This window comes from Aulonocara sp. 'chitande type north' Nkhata Bay, linkage group LG7, assembly GCF_057382095.1.
Source record: "Aulonocara sp. 'chitande type north' Nkhata Bay isolate Kocher_YH1m ecotype deep benthic linkage group LG7, A_spYH_male_GT1.1, whole genome shotgun sequence".
NCBI lineage: Eukaryota > Metazoa > Chordata > Actinopteri > Cichliformes > Cichlidae > Aulonocara > Aulonocara sp. 'chitande type north' Nkhata Bay.
In genome coordinates, this window is record NC_141350.1 from 1284009 (window position 1) to 1301970 (window position 17962).

The window sequence follows — 17962 nt, forward strand, 5'->3', positions numbered from 1 at the left end:
CTTTTGGCTGATTTTTTTTACAGTACCTATAAAGGGAGGGTTTATTTCTAGATGGATTTGAGACGTTTATATCAAATCAAAAGAGAGCAGGTAAACATTTTAAATACTGATGTGTTTAGACAAATGCTCCAACATTATTTAGTCTGCTTTACAGGCAAGTTTCCAAAAACATGAATAAATAAACATGGTGTGGTAAGCCCCGCCCTCTGTTCAAAGATGGTCGCTCACAGTGGACGTAGGCTGTATCCCAACTCAGGGGCTGTGTCCCAATTAAGAGTCCGCACGCTTGAAGTACGCATTTTAAGTGCGGTTACGTCACCGCCACGCGACGACGGCTGTCCCAATTTTTTTTTTTTTTTTTTATATGAACTTTATTTAGAGCAATAACAATGACAATCTCAAAGAGACAAGCGACATATTAAATCAATCAGAACAGAATCACATCTCCTATACACCACAATGAAATCGACAGTAACTGAGAGTAAACATACATACATACACACACATATATATACATATATATGCATATACATATGCATACATACACATCCATATTCACACATCTACATAATAATAATATAAAAAGATGAATAACCAATACAAACATAAATAAGAATTTTAAAAAAAAGAAAAACAAGGAACAGAAATAAAGAAGACAAGGGGGATCATAAAATCTCTAAAAGTGAGGTTCCATAAACAAGACTCATAACTTAAATAAGGGGCTAAGAAAAATCAAACTCTTCTAAAAATCTATGCAATTTGATTGCTTGGGGCTTATTTATTAGCTTAAGAGATTTACGGAACAGGGAGAGGTCGTTTTTAGGAGCAGGCCATGAAGGGGGGGATTTAGCATATCGGCATTTATGTATGTAATACTTTGTTATAATAATGAGATTGTTAATTAAAAACTCACTATTTTTGTCCTTAAGGATTACTCCAATTTGAATATTTTGAAAAGACCAAAAATCAATATATCCATACTGGGACAATATTAGGACATGGAGAGATTTCCATAAATTCTGGATTGTCACACATCCATAGAACATGTGCTCTGTTGTTTCCGAAGTTATTTTACAAATATAACAGTTGTCTAACACAAATTTAAATCTTTCTCTCATAAATTCATTGGAGGGGTAAATATTTTTTGTAGTTCTAAAATGGACTTCTTTAAATTTGGGGGGAATTGGAAATGTTAAATATTTGGTTCTGATCAACGAGATCTCAGATTTGTTATAATCTTTAAAGACGAGTGAATGTTTTGTCCTACCTGGATATAAGGTGTTAACCAAATACCTCCTCAAAAACTGATTATTGCATTTTCCATTAACCAATTCAAGACCATCTAGTTTAACTTTATGCAAATTTGGAGTCTGTATATTTGAAAAATTGTTCTTTACCGTATTTACAAGGACTGTTGGGATATTTTGTGAAACCTTTTTATAGAGCTCGAATGAGCAAATCATGTCATATTTCTCATTAAGCCTGTTTAATTCAAGTATATCTCCATTTTCATCCATTATATGTGTCACAGACCAAATTTGTTTTGTCATCCATTCTTCCACAAACATAGATTTCCCCCGATTCAATATCACCCTATTATTCCACAATGGAACATTGTGGGGACTAAAGTTATGTTTAAACATTAATTTCCAATTTAACAAAACTTGTTGATGAAATTTGGAAAGTTTTATGGGTAGTTTAGAAATTTCAAAATCACACACTAAAAGGAATTGGATCCCCCCAACTTTGTTGAAAATAAGAGATGGTATCAAGAACCAGATCTCATTATCATTTTTCAAGAAAGATCGTAGCCAATTAATCTTTAAAATGCCATTCATTATTTCAAAATCGATTGCTTTTAAACCCACCTCTTCATAATCTTTTATCAAGTCCCTGTTACTAACATAATGATGTTTATTTTTCCATATGAAATTAAAATTCACCTTATTGATGTCTTTTATAATTCTTGGTGGGATGGCTAGGGAATAAGCTGGATAGATTAATCTGGACAAAGATTCAACCTTGGTCAACATTATCCTGCCGAACAACGTTAAATCTCTCTGTAGCCAATGGTTCAGAGTTTTTTTGCATTTGTCAATTGTATTCTGAATATTCTTTTCTTCACTATCAGCCATGCATTTAGTTATCCAGATTACAAGATATTTGATTTCATTTTTGACAGGTATATCATACAAAGAAGAGTGAGAACAATTGTGGATACTCATGAGTTCACATTTGTCCAGGTTCAGGCGTAGTCCAGAAGCATCAGAGAAGATCTTTATTGTATCTAAGGCCAATGGAATTTGTTCTTTATTTTTTAGAAAGACTGTTGTATCATCGGCAAGCTGACTTATTATTAATTTGTGATTATTTATGTCTAATCCTTTTATGTTTGAGTTTATGACAGTAATAGCAAGTAATTCAGTGGCTACAATGAATAAAAGAGGTGAGATGCTGCAGCCCTGCCTGATACCTCTCTCCACCCTGAACCTGGGACTTGTGCCTTCTGAAAGAGAAACACAACTATTAATATCAGTGTATAACATAGTGATCATATCCAGAAATGTGTCCCAATTTGAAGTGTACTCCAAATGCGCCGTCGATTTCCCCAAATATCAAGCGTGGTCCGGTGCATGCTTCGTGGTCCCATATATCCCACAATTCATAGCGCGGCGGTGGGTGTGGATAATTTTGCCGCAAAATACGACAGAAGGGAGCGGCCGAAGAGTTTTTTTTTTTTTTTATTATTCAAAACTTTATTGAAATTACAAAGCGAACAGTCAGTCATTCCAGTTCAGTTTGTACAGTAGACATACAAGGCAAATAAGAGTAACAATGTACAGTACAATGAAATAAGAAGGATAAATAAATAAAGGATAGAAAAGAAAAAAGAAAAAAAAAGGGGGGGGGAATGTGACAGACTTCACAACAACTTTGTACTTGAAAGTTGTGACAGCTCATTCGTTAAACATTTCTGAATGAATTTCAATCAATGATAAACCTTTTTTATTGGAAGTTAATTTAAGAGAGTTTAAGTAATATTCAATTTCAATCAAAAACACATTAAATGATGGGGTTGAGTTTTGAAATTTACATTTATGTTTGTCAAAAGTACTGAATATGACGTCACTTATTTATGTGCGAATGTTTAATAATTAAAGTCAGTCATATATCCACAAACACAACAAGCTGAAAGTCAGTGATTATATATATATATATATATATATATATATATATATATATATATATATATATATATATATATATATATATATATAACACCCAGCACGCCCCTGCGGGCGGTTTATCCTTCAAGCTCGGGTCCTCTACCAGAGGCCTGGGAGCTTGAGGGTCCTGCGCAGTATCTTAGCTGTTCCCAGGACTGCGCTCTTCTGGACAGAGATCTCCGATGTTGTTCCCGGGATCTGCTGGAGCCACTCGCCTAGCTTGGGAGTCACCGTACCTAGTGCTCCGATTACCACGGGGACCACCGTTACCTTCACCCTCCACATCCTCTCCAGCTCTTCTCTGAGCCCTTGGTATTTCTCCAGCTTCTCGTGTTCCTTCTTCCTGATATTGCTGTCATTCAGAACCGCTACATCGATCACTACGGCCGTCTTCTTCTGTTTGTCTACCACCACTATGTCCGGTTGGTTAGCCACCACCATTTTGTCCGTCTGTATCTGGAAGTCCCACAGGATCTTAGCTCGGTCATTCTCCACCACCCTTGGGGGCATCTCCCATTTTGACCTCGGGACTTCCAGGTTATACTCGGCACAGATGTTCCTGTACACTATGCTGGCCACTTGGTTATGGCGTTCCATGTATGCCTTGCCTGCTAGCATCTTGCACCCTGCTGTTATGTGCTGGATTGTCTCTGGGGCATCTTTACACAGCCTGCACCTGGTGTGATGGACCCCAGCCTCTATGGATCTTGTGCTCAGAGCTTGTTCTTGTGCTGCCATGATTAGTGCCTCTGTGCTGTCTTTCAGTCCAGCTTTGTCCAGCCATTGGTAGGATTTCTGGATATCAGCCACCTCCTCTATCTGCCGGTGGTACATACCGTGCAGGGGCCTGTCCTTCCATGATGGTTCCTCGTCTCCCTCCTCTTTCTTGGGTTTCTGCTGCCTGAGGTATTCACTGAGCACTCGGTCAGTTGGGGCCATCTTCCCAATGTATTCTTGGATGTTCGTTGTCTCATCCTGGACTGTGGTGCTGACACTCACCAGTCCCCGGCCCCCTTCCTTCCGCTTAGCGTACAGCCTCAGGGTGCTGGACTTGGGGTGAAACCCTCCATGCATGGTAAGGAGCTTTCTTGTCTTTATGTCAGTGGCTTCTATCTCCTCCTTTGGCCAGCCTATTACCCCAGCAGGGTACCTGATCACGGGCAGGGCGTACGTGTTGATGGCCCGGATCTTGTTCTTACCATTCAGCTGACTCCTCAGGACTTGCCTGACCCTCTGCAGGTACTTGGTGGTTGCAGCTTTTCTAGCGGCCTCTTCATGGTTCCCATTCGCCTGCGGGATCCCCAGGTACTTGTAACTGTCCTCTATGTCTGCAATGTTGCCTTCTGGTAGTTCAATCCCCTCAGTTCTGACTACCTTCCCTCTCTTTGTTACCATCCGACTACACTTCTCCAGTCCGAACGACATTCCAATGTCATTGCTGTATAGCCTGGTAGTGTGGATCAGTGAATCGATGTCTCGTTCACTCTTGGCATACAGCTTGATGTCATCCATGTACAGGAGGTGGCTGACAACTGCTCCATTCCGTAGTCGGTATCCGTAGCCAGTCTTGTTAATGATCTCACTGAGGGGGTTCAGGCCTATGCAGAACAGCAGTGGGGACAGAGCATCTCCTTGGTAGATCCCGCACTTGATGGTGACTTGTGCTATGGGCTTGGAGTTGGCCTCTAGTGTTGTACGCCACATCCCCATTGAGTTCCTGATGAAGGCTCTTAGGGTCCCATTGATCTTGTACAATTCTAGGCATTCCAGTATCCAGCTGTGGGGCATTGAGTCATAGGCCTTCTTGTAATCAATCCAGGCAGTGCACAGGTTGGTCAGTCTGGTCTTGCAGTCTCGGCTGATTGTTCTGTCTACCAGTAGCTGGTGTTTTGCGCCTCTGGTATTCTTGCCAATTCCTTTCTGTGTCCCGCTCATGTATTGACCCATGTGCCTGTTCATCTTAGCCGATATGATGCCTGACAGGAGCTTCCATGTAGTACTGAGGCAGGTTATTGGTCGGTAGTTGGAGGGGACCAGTCCCTTCTTGGGGTCCTTGGGGATCAGGACCGTCCGGCCTTCAGTTAGCCATTCCGGGTGTCTCTCGTTAACTAGCAGCTGGTTCATTTGTGCTGCCAGACGCTCGTGGAGTGCAGTCAGCTTCAGCTTCAGCCAGTAGGCGTGAACCATGTCGGGCCCTGGTGCTGTCCAACTCTTCATACTGGAGACCCTTTCTTGGATATCTGCCACTGTGATGGTTACTGGACCCTGTTCAGGGAGGTCGCTGTGGTCTGCCCTCAGATCCACTAGCCACTGAGCATTGCCGTTATGGGTTGCATCCTTCTCCCATATGCTCTTCCAGTATTGCTCCGTCTCCAGCCTTGGTGGTGCTGTTCTCTTATTGTTCCCTTGCCACTGAGAGTACACCTTTGCTGGTTCTGTGGAGAACAGCTGGTTTATTCTCCTGCCTTCTATCTCTCTGGTGTACCTCCTCAAGCGGCTGGCCAAGGCTGTGAGTCTTTGCTTGGCAGTTTCCAAGGCCTCAGGTATGGACAGCTTGCTGTATTTCTTATGCACCTTCTTTGTCGCACCTTTCTGCAACTCCGTTAGTTGGCTAACCTCCCTCCTGGCTACTTTGATCTTGCCCTCTAGCCTCCTTCTCCATGGAGGGTACTGCCCCTTGTCGCTGTTCAACTTGTAGCCAAGCATCTCACTGATCACTGCTGCCGTATTGTAGATCAGCTTGTTAGTGTCGGTAATCGTGGTTGTAGGTATTGTCCGTAGTGCTGCATTAACATCATCTAGCAGCCCTTCTGAGGGTACTTCACGTAATCTTGGTAACCGGCTACGGGGGATCCAGGTTTCAAGCTTGGCCATGATCCTATTTTTCAGGTCAGTTCCTCTCGCACTCAACGATCCTTCTCCTATCGCACTTGGGGCTATGTACCCAATCTCGGGTGGGGGTGATGATATCGCCCCCCTGACCTGGCGTCCTGACTCCTCCTTGCCGTAGCATTTGTGTTGTACCTCGTCAATCTCTAGCTGTGAGAGCAGTCCCTTCTTTCGAATGTTGGAACACTGAGCTACTAGTTGTTTCGCTGTCATTGTGGATGTTGGGTATCGAAGAATCCATAGGTCCCTCATCCTATTCATGTAGCCCCTTCTGCCGGGGTTACTTGCGTAGTAGCATTCCAACAATGCCCTGTTTTCGTCCCTTGCCCACCGATGCCTTCTTGTTCCAGTAGCCCACTTTTCGTCAGGGTGCCCTGGTTCCTCAACACCTGACGCGGACCTTGTTGATCCGGGCGACATCCGAGCCGGCATGCCTGCGGTATATATATATATATATATATATATATATATATATATATATATAATATTGGCCATATTATATTTACATTACCACAGTGAGATGACTTTAGTCTCATGAACAACATTAGCTAATTGTTATTTACTAGCTAATCTTAAATGACTGTTCAGCACAGAAATGAAGCCCAACAATCATGTTTTACAGTCCCGTGGTCTCAGCCTCTGATATTCAACTAATCAAAGTGATGTCATGACAGAAATGAATGACCAACAAAACATTTTTTTTCTCCTTCATTTCTGTCACACAAAGCGTATGTAACGTGTCTCGCGGTTAGTATCATGGTTGCTAGGCAACCTGAACAGCACGACGAAGCGTATACCGTCCCATTTCACAAGCCTCTCACTTCCGCACTTCTCGTACTTATAGTACGCACCGTACGTAGTACGCGTAGTGCGCGTACTTCAAGCGTGCAGACCCTGGCTGTGTCCCAATTCAGGGGACACAGCCTGGATGTGTCCCACTCACATCCTGGGCCATCTGACCTCAGGAATTCGCATGATAAGGTGGGACCAGGTTTCACAATGAACACACCCGAAACCCTGGCTGATTGGGACCCACACCCAGTTTCACACCTTGGCTCAGGCGATTAGAGGATCATCAGGGGGTCCTTTGTCCCTCTGTGGGGGTTACTCCCACTAGGTTTATATCTGGGACTCTCCACCATTTGACCTTAGAACTGAAGAAGCTTCTCGGATGAGAGGTGAAACGTCTTCAAGCAACTTAAAGAAGTCCAGACGCTTTTCTTTGCAAGCTCCTTTGACTACGATGACCTGGATGACTGAGAACCTTCACAGACATACTGAATATTATGTCACTTATTTATGTGCGAATGTTTAATAACAAAGAACATTAAACATTCCTGTTGGCCACATGTCGGCAAAGTTATGTGACATTAGTGACGTTTGTACTAACTTGGTTTTAGAGCTGGGCGATATGAGATTTTTTCATATCACGATATGTTTTTTTCATTTCAGGCGATAACGATATCTATCACGATATCAGCCAAATAACTATATTTGTAAGATTTAAATGTGCCGTTGCTCACAAGTAAAATGTGAAATAATCAGCAGCTTGTTTTTATTTAAATATTTATTTCCCATAATAAGTTCAACAGGGTAGATGTACTTAAGGAACATGAGACTTTTTCAGATAAATAAAGGCAAATATTGCAAACTACACAAAAGGCAGCCGCTAAAGCGTTTAAGTTTCAAAATAGAACAAACGAAACAGACTAAATTGTCAATTCCACTTAGAAACAAAATATTAATTCTAAAAATAAATCTTAGTTTGTTTTACAGAAGAACAGACAAAACTGACTAACTTTTGTCAGTATCAAATAAACTGAGAACTAAAAGGAAATTCTCAATCTCTCCTTGTTGTATAGCTGAGCTTTTCAAACAGTTTTAACAGTTACTTTAGTCTGACAAAAGCCGAATGACGAATTAGCGCTTCCAGTCAGAGACTGAGGCTACGTCCACACGTACACGGGTATTTTTGAAAACGGAGATTTTCCGTTTTCGTTTTAAAAAATAATCCCGTCCACACATAAAGGGAGAAATGAAGGAAAACGCTGCTATGAACATGCCAAAGCAGCAGGTGGCGCTAGATTCCTAACCGTGCAGAAATGTTGGCCAATCAGAAGTCTAGAAGCCTCGGTGGGAAAAAGTAAACAAAGCTGGGGCATAGAAGCAGAACCGAGTCGTATGTGTGGAGGGACAGTAACTGTGTGTATATGTAAGCATTTAAACACTGCAGAGAGTAGAATTAACAGTATTGTAGAAATTCATTTCACCGAAACAATAACGTGGCGCACAGTGTGACGCATGCACCAGTTTATTGTATTTCCAGACTTGCTTTCGGCACAATTTACAGTGCAGCTACTCTGTTTTTTGTCAGACTTGAAATAGCCGAAATACCTTCACACTACGGAACTTCTATGGCTCTTCCGTTCGACAATCTCTCCGGCGTTGGAACCATCATCTGTTTTCTCTTCGGTCACGCTCGGTTGATTTTTCTAGTCGGCACACTCATTTCCTCCATTACGCGCTGGCTCCATTACCCGCTGGCTGCTTCCCAAACAAACACACGTGCGGCTTGGCACTTGTGCTGTAAGTTACAAGTCACGCGACGTGACGCTGCGGCTGTGATTGGTTCGGCTCTGCGCTACTTAATTTGGATTGGCTGACCTTTTTTAAAAAAAAAAATTTATTTTAAGAGGACAAGAGCGGCGAAGTTTATTGCGATAGCTTAATTTCTCTATCGAGTAAAAGTTATATCGCGATACATATCGTTATCGTTCTATCGCCCAGCTCTACTTGGTTTTAAAGCTTTTAAAATATACGCCGTCCAATAGCTGAGCTTAATCTCACAGAGAATGATCAAAGCTCATGTAGAAACAAACAAACACATGAACAAAAGATTTTCTCCTTCATTTCTGTCAAACAAAGCTGTATGACACGTTTCCAGCTGTTAGTATCATGGTTGCTAGGCAACCTGGGCAGCGCGACGGCGGCTAGACCGCCCATTTCACAAGCCTCTCACTTCCGGCCTTAGCGGTCTTTGAGTACGCGGCGCTTGAGGATCGTTGAGGCTGCAGACCCTGAATTGGGATACAGCCGTAGTTACCCCACTCCCATCCTGGGCCAACAAAGCCACGGACTGTGTACAGAAAACATCATCACGGTTCTGCCAACAGTGGGTCACGTAGCTTTAAATGCAGTTGGGAGTCTGAATGCTGTACACGCACTGCAGGATGACTTTTACATTTCCTTCTATACCGTTTTATATCATCACCTTCTCTTGTATTTCCTCTGCTTCACGGTGTGGTGGCAAACCTGCATCAAAAGCTGGACACCATCAAACTTGATGCCACTGAACGTCTCCTTGAGTCTGCTCTGTAGTTGGAGCTCATCTCTAAAATCCCTGGTAGAAAAAAACAAGACCAAAACCATGAACAACACTCCAAGTTTTACTGCATTTTTAAATGTTTTATGCAGTCCCTGGTTTGAATCAGTGGTTAACTCCTCCCTACTGCCGACCAGAGCCACTGCCCACGCTGTCCTGTATTATAGCGACATTTTTACAGAGTTTATTAGGCAAAACCCCCCAAAAAACTTGCATCACTAGCCTGATGTCTTTGCATATGCCCTTTGCTTTTGCCCGGTTTATTGACATATTTCTATACATCTCCTCCCAAAGGCTGTTCGCGTTGATCGTCTACTTTAACTGCGTTTGAAAAGTATCCGTAGAGCGATACTCTACTTTTGAGCTCGTTCAGCCACGCCCACATCGAGTCAGTAACTCACACTTTAACCATTAGCGCTCCAAAAGTAAGACAGGCTAGCGTTTGCCACGGTACACAATGAACACGTGTTATTTCCTACAGCACCTTAACGCAGCATGAGGAGAGCCGTCCTGCGCCAGGTCAGAGAAACACCTTCAGGGTTTTCATCTCGTCTTTGAGCATCTTTCGTACTCATGAAAACAGCACACGGACAGAAGTGCGCTATTTTACTTCCCCTCGCGGTTTTCTACGAACTCTGGAAGTCGGTTTACTTTGTTAGAACAGAAGGAGCCCACGCTGGAGCCCAGATGTTTTTAGTTTGACCCTCTGTCTGCCTCCGCGGGTAAGTCTGAATGAATTGCTTTAACAAGAAAACACTCGATATATTTAAATATGAAAGAAATAAGCAGATGCGTGTTTCTATATTTGTAATATAGCTGATAATCTTCTGTGTTCTTGTTCTAATTTATGCCGTTATGTCTGCTTCAGGGACACAGCGTTCTTAGAAAATAGTTCTCGGTACCTTCGTGTTCCCTTACACAAGACCCAGACACTCCCACTCCTGAACCCAGTGAAGAATTTGGTGTGAAAGGGAAAAACAGTCGCATCAGCTCATAAAAAGCACGAGTGATATTGTTGCGTGGATGTTTATCGGTGATACAGTAAAAAGTGGGTGAAACAGAGGATTGGCCGTGGCATCTAGACTGCAGCTTATTTGTTTGCCCCGGGAAATCTGCTGAACTGATTCCTTCCACAGTGGAAGAAGCGATTGCATCAGATGACCGCGGGTCAGAGCTGAAATAAATATCTGGGACAGTTTAACCCAAAGGGAAGAATAACGGGGCGGTCGTTAAATGATTCTTTGTTTTTTCTTTGATGCTGTCTGTTGCTTTTGCTCCAGGATGTTCTCACGTCACAAGTTTAACAGACTAGTCAGCAAAACCAAATCGAGTCTTCCAGCTCCAAGTACCAGTCAGTCTGCCAGGCTGCTGCAGGACTGACCAATGCATCCCTGCTTGATACTTCACTACAGTCAGCGTCTTCAAACGATGCTGAGAAGGATGTTGGTGACGAGGAGGCTCCTCCATGTGAAGGGAGACGTGATGTGCACAGTTCTGCTGCTGGTGCTGTTCTGTTTCCTGCTGTATGCCCGACACGTAAGGATGGAAGTTGCTCTTTTTGCTGTTCACGTTGTTTCACTGTTGCTTTTTGGATTAAAAGAAAAATCCAACTCAGTTTTCAAACAACACTTGTGTTTCCAGGTTGTGCTCTCCACTGGATGGGATAGACCTGTGTGGAAGCTGCACATCCACGGCTCCACCAGCCCCAGTCGGACCCTGCTGGGAGCCACTGGAGCTAAAGTGGGCCAGGACTTTCAAGGGGTATGACCCGATATAGGTTACACTTGCTGATATGAAGGTGTTGGTATTATAGCAGCGAGCCTAATGGCTTTATTAAAACAGATATTGTTTAAGGGTCTATATTGCCAGCGATATATACAAAAAATCTGTTTTTTGAGATATTCAATAGAAACTGAGATTTAAATAAAAGTGGAGGAGTGGATCAGATTGTGACACAAAGTCATGAAGTTGTTGCACCATGATATTCATTTCTTAGCTCAGTCCTTATTTACAACATTAGTATGAAATACAGAGTCACAAACAAACATTATGCAGGACACTGTGTGAGTATTATATGGCTGTTAAGATTACGTGCCGCTAATGAATGATATTGTCTTCTTTACACATTTTCCCCTAATAGGCGTTCCCGTCCAGGGCTTCAGGGGTCCAGCCACCTCCATGTAAATCCCAGTCCAGGTCGAAACCTCCCCAACACAAATCCAAGTCTAAGGGCAAATCCAAGCCACGAAGGAAGAACGCTGTGCCGACCAAGACTGCGGCCAATCCCCTACCCACGATGCCACAGTTTGACTTTGAGGCTTATCTGAGAGAAAAGGACAACAGAAACTTCAAGCTGCTCATAGACCAGCCAGAAAAATGTCATATCAGAGGAGCAGAGGAACAACGAGGAGGGTCTAACAATGCCCCTTATATGCTCATTGCAGTGAAATCCATAGCAGCAGATTTTGATAAACGTCAGGTAAAATATTCTGCAAGGACATACACTCAACAAAAATATAAACGCAACACCTTTGTTACTGCTCCCATTCCCCATGGGATGGACGTAGAGACCTAAAATTCATTCCAGATACACAATATAACCATCCCTCCCAAACAGTGGTCACAAATCAGTCCAAATGTGTGGTAGTGGGCACATCTGCTATATTGAGATAATCCATCCCACCTCACAGGTGTGCCACATCAGGATGCTGATCTGACATCATGAGTAGTGCACAGGTGTACCTCAGACTGCCCACAACAAAAGGCCACCCTGGAATGTGCAGTTTTGTCTCACAGCAAAATGCCACAGATGCCACAAGCAATGAGGGAGCGTGCAATTGGCATGCTGACAGCAGGAATGTCAACCAGATCTGTCGTCCGTGCATTGAATGTTCATTTCTCAACCATAAGCCGTCTCCACAGGCGTTTCAGAGAATATGGCAACACATCCAACCGGCCTCACAACCGCAGACCTCGTGTAACCACACCAGCCCAGGACCTCCACATCCAGCAGGTTCACCTCCAAGATCGTCTGAGACCAGCCACCCAGACAGCTGCTGGAACAATTGGTTTGCACAACCAAACAATTTCTGCACAAACTGTCAGAAACCGTCTCAGGGACGCTCAACTGCATGCCCGTCGTCCTCATCGGGGTCTTGACCTGACTCCAGCTCGTCGCCGTAACAGACTTGTGTGGGCAAATGCTCACATTCGATGGCGTCTGGCACGTTGGAGAGGTGTGCGCTTCACGGATGAATCATGGTTCACATTGTTCAGGGCAGATGGCAGCTGAGAATGTCCCAGTTCTTGCATGGCCAGCATACTCACCGGACATGTCACCCATTGAGCATGTTCGGGATGTGCTTGACCGGCGTATACGACAGCGTGTACCAGTTCCCACGAATATCCAACAACCTCGCACAGCCATTGAAGTGGAGTGGACCAACATTCCACAGGCCACAATTGACAATCTGATAGACTCCATGCGACGATGTGTTGCACTGCATGAGGCAAATGGTGGTCACACCAGATACTGACCGGTTCTGGGTCCCCAGACCCCCAATAGGGCAAAAAACTGCACATTCCAGGGTGGCCTTTTGTTGTGGGCAGTCTGAGGTACACCTGTGCACTACTCATGATGTCAGATCAGCATCCTGATGTGGCACACCTCTGAGGTGGGATGGATTATCTCAATATAGCAGATGTGCCCACTACCACACATTTGGACTGATTTGTGACCACTGTTTGGGAGGGATGGTTATATTGTGTATCTGGAATGAATTTTAGGTCTCTACGTCCATCCCATGGGGAATGGGAGCAGTAACAAAGGTGTTGCGTTTATATTTTTGTTGAGTGTATGTCTCAGTATTTTCTGCGTCTTACTAAACTTGAGGCTCTAATAACCAATTTAGTTCCTTTTCCATGCCACGGCATCACTACTTACGTAATCTGGTTTTCCAGCACCGGTCGATACGGATCAAGCGCATCTTTAAGGCAGGAGTGGATTAAGGAACAAAACTGAGCAAAGAAAGTGACTGAATGTGGGACGTAACTCAATTTATCGACATAAACATGATTCCTAATGAAGAGTATTACCGCTCCTAGTCTATAAAGTGTCTGGGCAGCGTGTTAGGAAAACCTTTACTCTCTTAGTCGAGTTAAACAACCTTTGTGCTTCATTTTTTCTTAGGTAGTACGCCGGACGTGGGGTAAGGAAGGACATTTTGAAAATGACGTGTCCATCCGCACAGTTTTCCTCTTGGGTGTTCCCAAGAATCGAACCGCTCTGCCTCTGTGGGATCAGCTCCTGTCCTACGAGAGTCAAACCTATAAGGACGTCCTGCTGTGGGATTTCGAAGACACCTTTTTCAACCTGACGCTAAAAGAAACACACTTTCTGAACTGGATCAACAGCAGCTGTCCTCGTGTCAAGTCAGTGTCGATTAATCGAGCCGACTTAAGTTTGTTTTCCGGTGCTCAGCTTACGTTTATCTCGTCTTATCCAGGTTCATCTTCAAAGGTGATGCTGATGTGTATGTTAATGTGGAAAACATACTGGAAATGCTACGAGGCCAACAGCCAAACGAGGATCTGTTTATCGGTGATATTATTATCCGTGCTAAACCCATTCGCCGGCGCACTTCCAAATACTATGTGCCAGAGTTTTTGTACGGAGGGGGTCTGTACCCCGATTATGCTGGCGGAGGAGGGTTCGTTATGTCGGGACACACAGCTCAGAGACTGAGCTCCGCCTGTCGACAGGTACTTCAAATTAGAAAGTGAGCATTTTCACACATCTATCAAAAATGCTATGGTTTCGAATAACTTTTTTTTCCAGGTGGAATTGTTCCCCATCGACGATGTCTTTCTGGGAATGTGCCTCCAGCTGATCGGCATCAAACCATCGCGACATCAGGGCTTTCGGACCTTTGGAATTCCCCGACCGTCAGCAGCTCCTCACCTTCAGACGTTCGACCCTTGTTTTTACAGAGAACTCATGGTTGTTCACAGCCTCAGCGTCCCCCAAATCTGGCTCATGTGGAACCTCCTGCACGACCCCAAACTGAGCTGCCACAACAGGACCAGCCGGACGCCCAGGCCTTTTAAATGGAGGGGGGGGCTGGGCTCGATGGTGGGGGAGGAGACGGACTACGATGAGAAACGGGTGTTCGTCTCACATTAGTGACCCTACAAAATGGTCATAGCACGAGACTGGAAAGGCTCGTGAGGCGTTCAAAAGCGCAGCTGAGTCATATGAGACTTTATACAAGCTGGCTGGCAGTCGTGGGGGAAATGAACTGACGAAGGCCAAATGTGTTCCAGATTATTGAGAAGAAAGCCCCGAGGGGATTTTAGTTTGACATCAGAGCCCCATTTGTCTTTTCACACTGTGGCTGTGAACAGTTGGGACTTTTAAACCTTAATGTATTTACATTGTTTACGTCCATACAGTTCCACGAGAACAACCAAAGAAAGTGCGGTTAGCTGGTTTAACCCCATTTGCTCGAAGCTGTCACGTTGTTAACATTCAGACTGTGGACAAGACTGGAAATGACTTTGTGTAGTGGGAAGGGAGCAGGGATTTTTAGAGATGCCCCTCTCTTCTTTGTAACGCTGCCCAGAGGCGCCAATGGAAGGTCGCATTATCTGTTCCCCGGAGGAGCAGCAAATCAAGTCTAAATAGAAACCACCTGCATGATGCAAACCAAATGGGACCAAGGCTCACTGAAACATGCACACTAACTAAACCTCTGCCGCAGTTTGGACGTATCCCGTTTCCTGAATCTCAGAGTAATCTGCCAAAGTTCACACATGTATACAGATCACATTTATGTCCGTTAAAACAAAATAAACAATTTCGTGTTCTCTGGACTTTAGTAGAATTTGCCTGTTTTTGCCATGTTGTGTAAGATTAGTCTAGAATATTATGGCTGATATGGTCCTCATAAAGACAGACAAAGCAAACATGGACGGGACAGCACTGAGGTTCAGTATTTAGTGTGGCAGACTTCAGCAAAGTGGGTTTTGTTTTGGAGGCATATTGTAACCCTGTCATTACTTGTTTGACATTTCAATGGGTCGAGATAAGACAAACAAAACCAAATGTTCAACCAGCTTCATCAGATACTTACAGCGATTGATAAACACACAACACAGATAATTACAGAACAATATGTAAATATAACATCGGCTGATCTGTCCCTCTCTCTGATAGGTCAACCTGAATGCATGGATAGGCAAGGCAGGTTTATTTCTATAGCACAATTCAACAACAAGGTGATTCAAAGTGCTTTACAGAGACATTAAAAAACAAAAACAAATAAAAAGCATGATTTAAAATTGATTAAAAAAAAAGCAAAGCAAAAAACAGTCGATAAAATCCATCCTTCTTCATCCGCTTTATCCGAGGCCGGGTCGCGGGGGCAGCAGCCTAAGCAAAGAGGCCCAGACCTCCCTCTCCCCAGCCACCTCCTCCAGCTTATCGGGGGGAACACCAAGGCGTTTCCAGGCCAGCCGAGAGATATAATCTCTCCAGCGTGTCCTGGGTCTGCCCCGGGGCCTCCTCCCGGTGGGACATGCCTGGAACACCTCACCCAGGAGGCGCCCAGGGGGCATCCTTGTCAGATGCCCGAACCACCTCAGCTGGCTCCTTTCGATGTGGAGCAGCAGCGGCTCTACTCTGAGCCCCTCCCGGATGGCCGAACTTCTCACCCTATCTCTAAGGGAGAGGCCAGCCACCCTTCGGAGGAAGCTCATTTCTGCCGCTTGTATCCGCGATCTCGTTCTTTCGGTCACTACCCACAGCTCGTGGCCATAGGTGAGGGTAGGGACGTAGATCGACCGGTAAATTGAGAGCTTCGCTTTTACACTCAGCTCCCTCTTCACCACGACGGACCGGTGCAGCATCCACATTACTGCAGCTGCAGCCCCAATCCGTCTGTCGATCTCCGGCTCCCTTCTCCCATCACTCGAGAACAAGACCCCGAGATACTTGAACTCCTCCACTTGGGGCAGGAACTCATCCCCGACCCGGAGTGGGCACTCTACCCTTTTCCGGCTGAGAACCATGGCCTCAGATTTGGAGGTGCTGATCCTCATTCCCGCTGCTTCACACTCGGCTGCGAACTGTTCCAGTGCGAGCTGGAGGCCCTCACCCGATGAAGCCAACAGAACCACATCATCTGCAAAAATCAGAGATGAGATTCTGAGGCCACCAAAGCGAAAGCCCTCCGCCACTTGGCTGCGCCTAGAAATCCTGTCCATAAAAATTATGAACAGAACCGGAGACAAAGGGCAGCCCTGGCGGAGCCCATCACCCACCGGGAACGAGTCCGGTCGAGTCGATAAAATCAGTAGTTAAATGTAAGTTTTGAAATTTAAGCTTAAAGTGTGGATTTGGTGCTTTATTCAAATGCAGCTGAGAACAGGTGAGTCTTCAACCTGGATTTAAATAAACTGAGTGTTTCAGCTGATCTGAGGCTTTCTGGGAGTTTGTTCCAGATATAAGGAGCATAAAAGCTGAATGCAGCTTCTCCGTGTCTGGTTCTGACTCTGGGAACTGATAAAAGACCGGATCCAGATGACCTGAGGGATCTGGAAGGTTCATACTGGGTCAGGAGGTCATTGATGTATTTTGGTCCTAAACCATTCAGAGCTTTATAGGCCAGCATCAGAACTTTAAAGTCTATCCTCTGACGGACAGGCAGCCAGTGTAAGGACCTCAGAGCTGGACTGATGTGGTCCACTTTTTTGGTCTTAGTGAGGACTCGAGCAGCAGAGTTCTGAATGAGCTGTAGTTGTCTGACTGATTTTTTTAGGTAGACCTGTAAAGATGCTGTTACAGTAATCAAGCCTACTAAAGATGAATGCATGGACTAGTTTTTCCAGGTCCTGTTGAGACATCAGATCTTTGATCCTTGAAATATTCTTGAGGTGATAGTAAGCTGACTTTGTTATTGTCTTAATGTGTTTTTCTAAGTTTAGGTCTGCATCCATCACTACACCCAAATTTCTCGCCTGGTTTGTGGTTTTTAGGTGTATAGATTGAAGTTCTCTGGTGACCTGTAATCGTTTTTCTTTGGCGCCAAGGACTATTACCTCAGTTTTGTTTTTGTTTAGCTGGAGAAAATTGTGGCACAACCAGTCATTGATTTCCTCAATGCATTTACCAAGAGCCTGTACAGGGCCTCGGTCTCCTGGTGACATTGTGATATATATTTGTGTGTCATCTGCATAGCTGTGGTAGTTTATTTTGTTCTTTATAATCTGTGCCAGTGGGAGCATGTAGATGTTAAACAGAAGGGGTCCCAAGATGGAACCTTGGGGAACTCCACATGTGATACTTGTCTGCTCAGATGTGAAGTTACCTATTGATACAAAGTATTTCCTGTTTTCTAAGTATGTTTTGAACCAGTTTAGTACAGTTCCTGAAAGACCTGCCCAGTTCTCCAGTCGTTTGAGTAAT

The 17962-nt window shown here is 44.4% G+C and overlaps 1 protein-coding gene across 3 annotated transcripts; it reads left to right on the forward strand.

The window, feature by feature from the left end:
- Window positions 1-9154: 9154 nt before the first annotated feature.
- Window positions 9155-16020, forward strand: b3gnt9 (UDP-GlcNAc:betaGal beta-1,3-N-acetylglucosaminyltransferase 9). 3 transcript variants are annotated; one of them, XM_086297882.1, is made up of 7 exons: window positions 9155-10220; window positions 10911-11034; window positions 11140-11259; window positions 11639-11977; window positions 13688-13929; window positions 14004-14259; window positions 14336-16020. In XM_086297882.1, the coding sequence occupies exons 2-7, from the start codon at window positions 10927-10929 to the stop codon at window positions 14678-14680; spliced, it is 1410 nt and encodes a 469-aa protein (XP_086154008.1). In that variant the 5' UTR covers window positions 9155-10220; window positions 10911-10926; the 3' UTR covers window positions 14681-16020. The 3 variants fall into 3 exon arrangements, with proteins under 3 accessions (XP_086154008.1, XP_086154007.1, XP_086154006.1); XM_086297881.1 differs by having other exon boundaries at window positions 9156-10220; window positions 10367-11034; XM_086297880.1 differs by having other exon boundaries at window positions 9156-10220; window positions 10779-11034; window positions 14336-16019.
- Window positions 16021-17962: the final 1942 nt, after the last annotated feature.

Excerpts from the sequence above, each read along its gene's own strand:
- b3gnt9 (XM_086297881.1), top strand. The coding sequence starts at position 10,882 with ATGCATCCCTGCTTGATACTTCACTACAGTCAGCGTCTTCAAACGATG. Across the intron at positions 11,260-11,638 it reads TGGGCCAGGACTTTCAAGGG|GCGTTCCCGTCCAGGGCTTC; the intron begins GTATGACCCGAT and ends TTCCCCTAATAG. Across the intron at positions 11,978-13,687 it reads CAGATTTTGATAAACGTCAG|GTAGTACGCCGGACGTGGGG; the intron begins GTAAAATATTCT and ends ATTTTTTCTTAG.